This window comes from Apteryx mantelli, chromosome 1, assembly GCF_036417845.1.
Source record: "Apteryx mantelli isolate bAptMan1 chromosome 1, bAptMan1.hap1, whole genome shotgun sequence".
NCBI lineage: Eukaryota > Metazoa > Chordata > Aves > Apterygiformes > Apterygidae > Apteryx > Apteryx mantelli.
The window spans coordinates 104,828,755-104,841,297 of NC_089978.1; the positions used below are offsets into that span (position 1 = coordinate 104,828,755).

The 12,543-nt window shown below is 35.5% G+C and overlaps 1 protein-coding gene across 3 annotated transcripts in view; it reads left to right on the plus strand.

Moving 5' to 3' along the window:
* SYNJ1 (synaptojanin 1) overlaps positions 1–12,543 on the plus strand; it is a 69,088-nt gene that overhangs the window by 27,371 nt on the left and 29,174 nt on the right. For all 3 annotated transcript variants that reach the window (XM_067299261.1, XM_067299268.1, XM_067299276.1), the window contains 6 exons: positions 2,507–2,672; positions 8,415–8,606; positions 8,718–8,802; positions 10,167–10,307; positions 10,740–10,932; positions 12,285–12,443. In XM_067299261.1, the coding sequence (XP_067155362.1) occupies positions 2,507–2,672; positions 8,415–8,606; positions 8,718–8,802; positions 10,167–10,307; positions 10,740–10,932; positions 12,285–12,443 (936 nt within the window). The remainder of the gene's footprint in view (positions 1–2,506; positions 2,673–8,414; positions 8,607–8,717; positions 8,803–10,166; positions 10,308–10,739; positions 10,933–12,284; positions 12,444–12,543) is intronic.

Here is a 12,543-nt window from a genome sequence, read left to right on the forward strand (position 1 = left end):
TTTTCTTTTAACAATGTTGGGTTTTTTTTCCATAATCCTGTTTTTTATCAGGTGATATCTGTCAAGAAAAACAAATGTTGAACCATAGCAATTTTTGCCCTTAGTTCCATCAAGAACTTCTTTTCATACAATTTCATATCTTCAAGAATGCTCTGTTTTTCATTCCCTGATCTCCATTCTTTTAATTTGGTTACATAGTATTTAGTCATAGTTGACTATTTTGTTTTTCCATCATTTGTTTATCTAAACCATAACATCAAGATCCTTCCCTGCACACACAGCAGGCATCACAGTAAGCTACATGAAAAGAAAACAAGTAAATAGACTTGTTGCTTATTCTGCCCTTGATTGGTGCATACAAGACCCTTTCATCTGGGAATTGCTTGTATTTTAGTGTGGAGTGGAATTTGGCTAAAAATGTTTAGTTTTATTTTCTTACAAAAATGTCACCCAGACTCTCGGGAAAGTTGCAGTAAGTATTTTGTGGGGCATCTCCCCTTCTCCTAACTTTCTTCTTTTAATCTTATTGGTTTCTTTTCCTAAATTAATACTTCCTTGTCATCCATTTGACTACTTAAAATTTTTCTTTGTAAAATCCATTTAGTGTATTTGCATTTACATGTTAATGTGTAAAATACAGAGTATATTTACTGTGCTGTTCTTTTGTAATGATCCAGAATAGTCTATCCTTGTCCATAATATTCCTTATAAAACTGTTAATGAGTACAAAGTCTCATTATTCAAATATAGCACTGTTAATGAGTACAAAGTCTCACTTTTCAAGTACAGCATCCCTGGTAAAAGTCGATCTATTCCAAAAGGATCTTTGGTACTTGCAAAGCCATACAATACATGCTATTTTTTCAGTGAAACTTGTCCAGGTCACTGCTCAGTATCTGCATCAGGACTGTGCTAATATATTTTAAAATGTAGTTTTTAAGTGGTTATTCTCATTTCCCAAATGGGAAGTTTGATGTTTGAAATTCTTCCAACTCCTGCTTGTCAGTTTGATTCTTTGAAGCCCAAGAGTACTTAGAAGTAAAAATATAGAAATTTAGAATATGAGAAAAAAATATTTTAACCCTAAATGTGTTAGTATACATTTCTGTGTTGAAAAACAGTCCATTTTTAAGAATTATAATACTCATTACATCTAACTCCTTAACTACTCTTTCTTTTGCTTTCTCTGGGTTCCTTTCAATTAATTGCCTGATATGTGAATGGTGAGTGTGTTTTTTGGATCATGTCTTAAGTTGTATATTGTCTGATAGAAAGGAAGCAGCATCCTATTGAAGTTCTGTTGTAATGGTATGCTCCCTAGCACTTCATCGTCATTGTCCTCCGAAAATTATGCTGCCAAGTGCCTACTACTGATACTTGACACAGGAGTAGTTTCTTGTTACCTAGTGTGCTTCATGGAACTAAATGGCGGGTTTTCTTAAGCTTTTGGCTTCTTCCTACTATGCATTTAAGAGACCTTCATGAATAATTCGAGCTGTAAACTTAGAGTACTTTCTATAATAACATAATACAGTGCAGCATCCCTGATGGAGTGTGGTCTATATTTCATATACATGCAGATATTAAAAGCATGTGTTTACACACCCCTTACAGGCAGAATATGCTTATGTGTGTACCATAAAACACAGTGACCCCTGTGATCAATAAAATGTCTTTGTGCCTCTGAAATCATGGTCCGTGCTACTTCTGCAGGTTAACACTGCTGCTTTGTGAATCATGTGTGAGGCTGCATGACATGTTCGTTACATTATCCTGTAGGTGTCTGATCCACAGAGAGTGTCTGTAGTGCCAGGGCATCTCTTGGAGACTCTTTTTTAGATCAGGTAGTAGGATGCACTTCTTATGAAGCGCTAGTCCGTTGTGCCACTTCTGCGCAGTATGTGCAATGACAGTGATCTTTGTATGTATGTAGCCCTAGATCAGTGTATCTGTTCCTTCTGCGATACTGCATGAGACTTGCATGTTATTTTCAAAAGTTACTGGGGCTATCCCTTTTTAAATGTGGATTTTTCAGGACATGAATTCTGAACAGATATGTTCATATGTGCATATGCATACATATTCATGTATCATGACATTTGGACTCAAGTGCTTGTTCATCTCTCACTATTTGGTGGAAAGCTCAAAATCTCATATCATGGTCTAAACATGGCACTACATGAATTTAATTTTTGAAGACCAAAGATTTAGAGAAAAAACATTTATTCCTCTCCCTACAGTATTTTTTTTAATTTTAAATAATTTAAACTGGAATAATTTGATCTTTAAATGTGCCTTGAAGGCATTACTGCATTGTTTAGCATGTGGGAAAAAAAGCATACGTAGTACAGTAAGCTCAGAAGACTTTTATCTAACACTTAAGGAAGGAAGTTGCCATAGGTTTTAGAATTATTAATGCGGTTTACAAATATGTTAATGAATATTGCCATTGTTTTTGTGAGTGATGTCCAACATAAAATATTTTATACGTATTCCTCCCTAACAGGCTGGAAAGCTGAAGGATGGTGCTCGTTCTGTGACCAGAACGATTCAAAATAACTTTTTTGATAGCTCCAAGCAGGAGGCCATTGATGTTTTGTTATTGGGAAATACCCTAAATAGTGATTTAGCAGATAAAGCACGGGCTCTCTTAACCACCAGCAGTTTACGCGGTATGTGTCTTTCAGGATTTTAATCTGTCTGATAACTATTTGGTGTAAGAAAGTTGTATGGACTCTGTTTTCAAAGCAATGCTGGAAAGTATAAATGCTATTTTATTTAGTATGTTGGCTTATTAAAAGAAAAAGGTTACTTCTGCTTTACTAATATTGTTAAACTAACCTGCTACAGTAATTTCTTTGATATTTATATTTTGGTAATGTCTGATGGTGTAATGGGTAAGTATAGAGCATGTTTGTCAGCTTAACAGGAGATGGTTATTAGTTACGTTTTGTTCAGTTTTTCAGTCCACTTGTAGGAAGTGTTAATCATGACAATTAGATGATAAATTTGGGGAAAAAAAGTCACGGTTTATTAAAACATTATGCTTTTTGGATTGCTTGCTAGATGTCTTGCTTAATTTGATCTGTCATGTTGGTGAAGAAAATTCTCACTGCATTGTTAAACTAGATGCAAAGTGCCTCTTCTTTTCTCAAGCCTGATGTAAGAATGCTAGTATTTATCCTGATTTTGGTTTCCAAGGTAATGAGGAACAAAAGGGGCTTTGGTAATGGAAGAAAATTTAAGATAACTAGAGCTGCCAGAAAATTCCTGATGAATGGTTTTCAATCACAGAATATTTTTAGTGAAAAGGAAACTTTCCAAGGAACATATGCACCAGTTTAAACCACAAAAATTTGTCAGGCTGTGGGTGAAATTTTATATCAAAATCAGTGAGAGATTTCACTAAGAATATGTGTGAGATTTGGACAGTCCAGTTGTGTGAATAAAGTTCACTTAATGAGTGAATGGGCCAGTTATATGACTGTGTTTTGAGTACTCACCTGGGATATAAAAGATAGTAGGGCAAATTCTTGGGCAAAGAAGGAACTTAAATTTGAACCTTCTCTCCAAGATCCCATGTCAGAGTGTCCTAACTTCTGGGTTATTGATGATTTGGGGATGAAAGACATTTTTAACTTTTCCTCTCCCTACCCTCTGACACTTCTCAATCCAGAATGGGAAAAGTGTTTTAAAGCTTCAGTGCAAACCTGACACAGGAAAAAAAATCTTGCCTGATTCTGGTCTTCATCTTATGGGTATTTATTTATTATGTGGAACCCCAAAGGCTTTTCCTCTTATTTTGTTATGACAAGGTTTCAGGTTATTGTAACCTTTCCTATATCTGAAGCCTGTTAAATCAGCCTCACCTCAAAATTAGTTAAAAGTTGTTCTCGTTTCTTCTCGCTTTTTCTGTGAATGCAAGCTGTCCTTTCAATATTTGCAGCTCTTGTCAGCTGAGGAACAATAGTCCCTCTTCACTGGACATGATATTTTTGCACTATTTACTACGTTGTGAATAGTTAGAGATGCATTTAGTCTCTTCATGTGAAAATCCATTATTAAAAAAGCAAGAAAGGAGAATTTTTAATGACTTGTGGAGCTTTTTAGGTTTTGCAGCATAAAAGATGTGCTTTAACTGATGCAAACAATTATGTGTAATAAATTATACATATATATATGAGCATATATTCTCTCATAGAGCTGAAGATTTTTAAAAAAACACAATTGCTTATTTGACTAATTTCTTCTTGTTTCCTTCTTACTGCATCCGTAGTTTCAGAGCAGTCATTACAATCAGGTATAGTATAGTAAATTGAGCTGTAAATATCTGAGCAGCTATTGTTCTCTGGCTTTCTCTTATGTCCCTGTCTGCATAAGTTTGGTGGTGGGCTGACATTTTCCTAGTATTATTTGGACCTTGTACTCCTATGCCACAAAATTCTTTAATGCAAGAAAGGCTGTGAAAAAGCAAAAAATGTTGGAATTATGCTGGTGTGTAAGCTGTGAAAAGAGACAACCAGTACTTTGTTTTTTATTTTTGCAAATACTTTATTCTTGCTGCAGAGGAATTTGCTTTTTTGTCTGGTTTGGGAGTTGGTTTTGGATTCTGTAATTTAGTCTAATTTGCCTTTATAAGGATTTAATTGCTCCTGTTCTTGCGTAAAATTGACTTAATTCACATCTCCCAGTGAAGGCTCATGTTGTAATGATCTGAAATAATGTGCTGACGCTTGTTTTTTGTGGAGGAAAATTACAGTCAAAACTGCTGAGATACAGTTACTGCTGCATGGAACACAAAATGAAAGTATTAGCCAAAGCATTTATTTAGGTAAAACTCTCAGTGAAGAGGGGGCCTAAAGGGGGAACTTTATAGTTAAATCCTAATCTTGTCCTTTGAGGCACTGCCATAGTATCTTAGCTCATGCCTGTGATGTTGGACTTAAAATGTGAGAGGTTGGCTTCTGGGGATTCAGCAATACCGTGAACGTGAAGAAGCAGCGGTACATAATAAAAGTGTGTAGGGGTGGGCTACACGGAGGAAAAGGACATGAAAGATCTCTTCATTTTAAGTAACTTTTGAAAACTCTTAGTTAATAACACTGTAAGTTAGCAGCATAATGCCGTAGAACTTTGTCTTCAAAATTTTCTAGTTCTGAGTGGAAGTTCTCCTTTTTGTTATAACTTAAGCTGTTTACATGAAGTTGCACCTTTTGGGAAGATATGGTTTATACATATTACATGTTTTTAAGGGAGAGCTGGGAGTACTTATCAGTACTTACTGTCTTCATGGGGTTCATACTGCTACCTTTTGTAAGTAGTAGTTTCAGATAATTCAGATCGCATGCATAGTTTCTGGGTGAAAAGAAAAAGCATATGCTTAAAACCTGGGAGAATGGAGGGAGAGGAGGAAGGAAAGAAAAAAGAAAGCTGTTAGTAATTATTCGGACAATTCTCTGATGTTAGGGGAATTGCTAAGTTCTGCACAGTATCTGCTTAACTTACATGTTTGGGTAACAGCCATTAACCTTAGGTACCAAAGATTAAAAGGGGAAGAACCTTGGGAAAAAACACTTAAGAATTTGTTGTTGACTGGATTGTTGTTCAAATACATCTGAAGTATTTAAAGCTTTTTTTCTCGTGAAACCAATTCAACTGTAGTCTATTTTCAGCTTGAAATGTTTTTTCCCTTTAAATTCCTCTCAGCTTTGCTTTTTTTTTTATTAGTATTTTATTGTAGCTACTGCACTCTTACTGAGTTCTTAAATAATGAAATCTGAAAGAGCTGCAGGTAATATACAGTTGGAATTAACTGATTCTTTGGCATTATGTCAGTGTTTAAAAGCTGTTTATAGAATTAAATGGTGACATTGTCATTTGTGGTGTTACCCTCTAGACTATACCAGTCTAGCTTGTAACTTATTAAGAGTCATAAATGTCAACTATTTTTTAACTTACTGATGTAGTATTTCACTGTGAGTTTCGTCTGGATGCTAAACGCACATATTGAAAAATATCTACAGTAATTTGGACTGTGCAGCAAGATAGTTCAGTTGCACAGAATATGCATAAAGAATTTAAATTAATATTCCTTTTGTAGAAATTGTTTCCAAATGTCTGCACAGTATGAACTGCAGTTAAAATATTTTTTGCTTCAAGGTAATGTAAAAGGCAATTTAATGGATTTGTAACATCATAGAGCAAGACACAATTTTGTTGAAAAGAAAAATAGCTAGAAATATCTAGGAAAATAATATATGTGGAAAGGAGCAGGGAGCTGTGAAGAAAAATGATTCATTGAGTATTTTGGAAAACAGATGAAAATTTCATCTCTTGTTTTCCCTTTTGGTTTATTTTAATATAGAAAAAGAGTCATTACACAATTTAGAAAGCTCTAGTTAAAACATATCAATTTCATGTTTGCAATAATCGCTCATCGCTTCTAAGTTAAATCCTATTCTGATAAGATTTTTCCCTTTAGGGATCTATTCCAGTATCAGGAGTTAAGTAGGGAATAATTGATTTTGCAGTATTTCTTAGAAGCTGCTTATAATCAAATATGACTTATTTTCAGCAACTATTTAAGATTAGGTTGGAAATTCCTAATAAAAGAAAAAAAAAGAGGGGCTGAAGTGGAGAGAAGTCCAAACTCTGCTTTTTAAACTCACTCAGAATAGTACAAAGTCTCCTCTGGAAGATCTTCACAGCATGTCCCTGATACTTTACTGGGTTCTTCAGGTTCAACTCATCCTTTGGATGATTTGGGTACTTCTATGGATTGTGGCTATATTTCTTGGACTGATTTCTCTTCAGTGGTCAGGTTCTTTGGGTAGTTTCTGTCCAGGACCCTTGGAGGCTTTTCTAGCATTTGACAGACTTTTTGACTTGACTGGCCCTTAGCATCTGGATGCATCCAGTAGTTGACTGATTTGGCTCTCCCTTAAGGACATAACATATTCTGTAGGCTTCTCCCTCTTTCCTTGGCTTTATTTGCCTGGATTCTGATAAGGAGACGAATGGTGTGCTCCCAAGCACCATCTGCTTTCTCCAAGGAAACACCAGGCAATTTATATCGTCTTTTATATGTGATTAGCCCATATACATATAGATGATTTGTTCAGCAGTAAATAAGTTCACAAACAAATGTCTCATATTATTTTCTTCTTGTTTTACATGTTTGTTTCCAGTTCATTTCATAACCATGAGGGCTAGAGAATTCCTGCTTTTTGTTTTATTTGGGTAGCCAAGATTCTGGAGCAAATTGAAAGGTGGCAGATTTAAAAAGAAGAAATAAAAGACAACAAAAAGCTTAGCTCACTAGTCTTCCTATTTTGGGGCTTTGAATGAAAATAATGTGCCCAGTAGCTGATCGTTTTGCAAGGCAGCACAAAATGAAGGGAAGAATTCTATCTCGTATTTTTACATAATTCGTATAGCATGCTTAGAACATGACCATGAGAGTCTTCTAAATAGATAAATTAATATTATTTGGGTAAAGTATAATGCAAACAACACTGTTAATCTGATGCATTTTTTTTCCACTGAGATTGAAGAAAAACAGCAGTGTAATTTTGAAAAATACATGGATCTGTTCATTTGCATCAGGAAATATATCTGTATGTGTAATTATATTATGCAGCTGATACAGGAAGGATTTTTTTCAGTATTTGTAACTCTAATGTCTGAGCTTTGAATAGCATTTTTCTGTTCTCACAGTGCCCCTTACAGATAGATCATTACTCTTTCCCCGTCCAGCAGATACAAACAAGGCACAGAAAGGCCTGTGTAACAGAGAAATGAGTCTAACTGTTTTGAATCCTTCCCTACTTTCCCAACTCGAGCATAACTTTAGGAATTCAACTGACCTAAAAAATAATTCAGATTTCTTGTTTAAAAAGAGCATACTCTAATATAATAAAATAATTTACCTGACCTGTTTTAGCAGATTTATTTAGACCAGTTATTTCTACAATTCTAGAAATTAACACATCTATATGTTTTGGATTTTTTTTAACAGATTTAATTTCATAGATATAATATACGTAATGAGAGAGATACTTGTGTTGGGATATATTAAAAGTAATGGTTTCTATAGCGAAACACATACAGAGTGAAAGAGTGACAGATATTTATAAAATATATAGAAATTAAATTTCTTATATATATATATATATATTATTTTGTATGAATTACTAAAATCTTTCATTCAGTCCGTATCCTTCCTAGACAAATAATATGCCTCTGCTTTCCCTTGTGGAATGCTTCGCTCATTTATTCATCTTGCTTTCACAGTTTAACTTTCTATATGTCTATGCATGGATTTGTTGCCTTTTGTTGAAGGGCAAAATCTCATTGCCAAGTTCTCTGAAAAATATTCTGTATAAAAACCTATGTCTTTTAAAATGTTTTTGCAGCGTCTGTAAAAGTGCTAAAGAGTATGTGTGAAAACTTCTATAAGTATGCAAAACCAAAAAAGGTTAGAGTCTGCATTGGGACATGGAACGTCAATGGGGGAAAGCAGTTTCGAAGCATTGCTTTTAAAAATCAGACCCTCACTGACTGGCTTCTAGATGCACCAAAGTTAGCTGGTATTCATGAATTCCAAGGTAGGAATTTTTGTTAATTTTTGCTTCATGAACATTAAAATAGATGTATGAGGTCTCGGTTTTTAAGATAAATATAAACAACAAATAGCCTTTTTTAATATTTAAATACAGATCGAAGAAGCAAGCCTGTAGACATATTTGCCATTGGATTTGAAGAAATGGTAGAGTTAAATGCAGGAAACATTGTGAATGCCAGGTAGGTGATATAATCAATACAAAATCAGTTTGGTTGATAACCACGTTTTTTATATTGAGTATGATGTTATTCAAAAAAAGTCTCTGGTATTGTAAGGTTGGGATTATTCTGGATTAATTTTTGATTATCTTCCCATTCTGTCTGCCAGTTTCTATGCCAAGATTGCAAGCTTCATCTCGGCTTTCCTTAGTAAAGCTGTGATTGTTTAGATCACATATAACAGTCTGTACTTGGCCATATTTTGGGTTGCACTTTCATCAGCCCCTCAAAATTTTCCTTCATGTAACACGTGGAAGGAGTTTTTCTCCAGTGCTGGTAGTGTTCCCCAGTCTCTGTGCTTTCCTACTGCTGGGAACAGCAAGTCCTGTGAAATTCCTTTCAAAAGCATGCGTTGTTGTTATGCCTTTATATGCTGTCTTTCACTAGATTTTGATCTGTATAAATGAGCACATCCTTCTGTACCATCAGTTTTTCACTGTCATTTAGAGCAGAAGTAATGTTTGATCATAACTTGATCTATTCCTAGTTTGTGTTTAGCTAATTCACTCCATGGAATCCATGTATATATTATTGTGGAGTTTGGGTTTTTCAGCCTAAGCAAAATTTGGTATGAAAAAATATTTTTCCTGCATTCCCTCAGGGCTCAACCTGGTGCTGGATGATACCAGTAATGAAGTCTTTTGTCTGTGGTCCTAGGATTGTATTTGCTTTGTCCGTTGTTTTGTCTGTCTGTTTTAAATATTTTCTGATGTCTGTCAAGCTTTAACTCCCAACTCACTGGGAAAGGCATTTAAAGCCTGTTACACTGTTAGCCTTTGGGCAGGCCTGGTCCTGAGGACAAAGCAGCAGTTTGCCATCCCCTAATTTCACACTCAGATCTAGTTAACACTGCAGCCAGGCCCGATCTTTTTCATTTGTATCCAATGCTAGCCCTGAAAACATGGTATATTAGGTCTTCAAAGAAATTTCTGCTTACTCTGAGACCATGGACATCACTGCTTCCAAATATTTATTGAGTTCTAGTCTAGGAAGTAACTTTGTAAGAAAGATGCTTTGTTTGCTCCTTCATACCAGCCTCAGAAATATAGGAAAGACAGTCCTGGCTCTTAAGTTAGACTGTTTGGTTGAGAAGAGTGAGGACGTATTTTACCAGGCTGAGTTTGATTGAAGTGGCGACGTCATTTCAATCTGTAGCCTGTGTCTCTGTTAGAAGTCATTTGGGAACCATTCACAACTGAGCTTTGGCTTGCTTCCCCAAGGTTTAATTAAGGTTATTGTGCGAAGATTCATCAACTAGAACAACACTTGAGATACCCACTTCCTTTGGTTTATTTTTAAACTGGCATTTTTAATCTCACCGCCAGCACGACCAATCAGAAGCTTTGGGCTGTTGAACTGCAGAAGACTATATCAAGAGATTACAAGTACGTGCTGCTGGCTTCTGAGCAGTTGGTGGGTGTCTGCCTTTTTGTGTTTATCAGACCCCAGCATGCTCCTTTTATCAGGTCAGTGAACACACAGCTGTGCCCAGTTTGGGTCACCTTCAGACTGCTTTGTATTGCAAACTAATGTACTAGTATACTGATAAGCATATTGGACTCTAAAAGAGCTGTTCCATCTTCTGGGAAAACAATTGCTTAAATTCTTATATTTTAGTTTGTAAATACCTTATGACTTGCCTAGAAAGCTTGAAAAGCTGAAGGATTGTACTTGTAGCTGCTCAATATCTGTTGGCATCTTTTTAAAATGATCCGATGGCATTACTGCTGAAAGAAAAATGCGAAAATGTAATCTCCCCAACATAATGTCATATTGTTATCCTTTAGTTGTTTTACAAAGTTTCTTTCAGTGATAAGAGCACTACTCAAACATACTTCAAAGCTGTTGACTTTTGTGCTCCTGTGTTTGAAGGTTTAATAGTTATTTGACTTTTTTAGGGACGTCGCTGTTGATACTGTAAAGACTGGCATGGGAGGAGCCACTGGTAACAAAGGTGCAGTAGCAATTCGAATGTTGTTTCATACATCCAGCCTTTGCTTTGTCTGCAGTCACTTTGCTGCAGGGCAATCACAAGTTAAAGAGAGAAATGAAGACTTCATAGAAATAGCTCGCAAACTCAGTTTTCCAATGGTAAGCAACAATGTTCAAATTCCATAACAAATGAAAAGTTAAATCCTTTGAGCTCCAGCAGTGTCATCCAAAATTCTGCAGTAGTTTTTTTTTTCTTTTTTTTCTTTTCTCCCCAGATTCCTATGAAAATCAAATTTTCTTGGGGTAGATGTCTCAGAGATAATAAAGTTCCCACAGTTTTTATTAAAATAGATGACTATGCAGAGAGAATAGACCTTTCCAGTGCAGTGACTGATGGAAAAGGTGAAGCATGAATTCACTAGCGTTAGGTGTCAAGGAACTAGCCTGGGAAAGAGACCTTATAGATTCCTGTGCATGCAGTAGAACTTTTGTAGGCACCAAAGCAAAAATCTGTGAGAAACGACACTGTTTTCCACACACGTTTTGCAAACTCATTTTAACTTCTTGTTAACTCATTTTTGTCAAGTTGGATCATGGGATTCAGTACCTTGTTCTTATGAAGGAATATGAAACACAAAAGTAAATACTTGGTATTTTTAACAGTGAAATAAAATGCTTGCTTGAAGCCATATTTCTGAATCTCGATATAGACTTACAGCTGTCTTAAATTTTGTAGTCAAACCGTCCTTTATTAGTTTCTGTGGCACTGTACAGGAGTCTGGTATGTTATTTTACACTTTTTTTTTTTTTTCCTAAATTTGTCCCCATAGTCCTGTTTCAGCTTTTCTTGGGAGTACTATGTTTTTAGGGTCCCCAGAAACAGTTTCCTAAATGCTGTTGTTTTAATCTGCTAGTATATCTGCTTTGGTTCTCTTACGGACAATGGAAAAATCAAAAAGAAAAGCATAAAGTTCTTGCTTTAAACCATATGCTTTATTTAAACTAAAAGAGCCCTTCTGTCTCTCCCCAGCCTTGAAAATCTTGTGTAACTGAAAAGTCTTCAGTTTAATCTGAATAATAAAGCTTTTTGCTTTTCAGTTTGTGCAGACAGCGTGCCATGTAATGCCAGGGTAGTGTTTGGTTCTCCTTTTGAACTGCTTTGAGACACAGGTGGCAGTCGTCATGGTAGAGCCAGCTTCTAAAACTGGAGCAGAATGGTGACAAATTTGAGAGTCCAATTCAGATGATTCATGTTTCTTTAGAAATGCAAACTACATAAGAAATGTTATTTTTTCTTTCATATTCTGTATGTGTGAATACCATACACTTGGCTATGCAGTTCCATCCGTATGAGCACTAAATACTAACGTGTACTTTAGTAGTTCTCATCAGCTAGAAGTGATGCATATTTTACAATTAAAAAGGCTCATAAACTGAACTCCTACACCTGGAAGTAGTAAATTTTGGTCACTTAGTTGTTTTTAACTGTATTACATGCTTCTGTTTTACAGGGAAGGATGCTCTTTTCCCATGATTATATCTTTTGGTGTGGCGATTTTAATTATCGGATAGATATTCCTAATGAGGAGGTTAAGGACCTAATACGACAACAGAACTGGGATTCCCTTATTGCCGGAGACCAGCTTATGAATCAGAAAAATTCTGGACAGGTATCTTAAGAAAATGTTACTGCATTTAAGAATATTTTTCTTTCTGGCTTTAGAAGAACAAGTTTCTGTGGTGCTTCTGTAAATTTATATCTTCAGCATA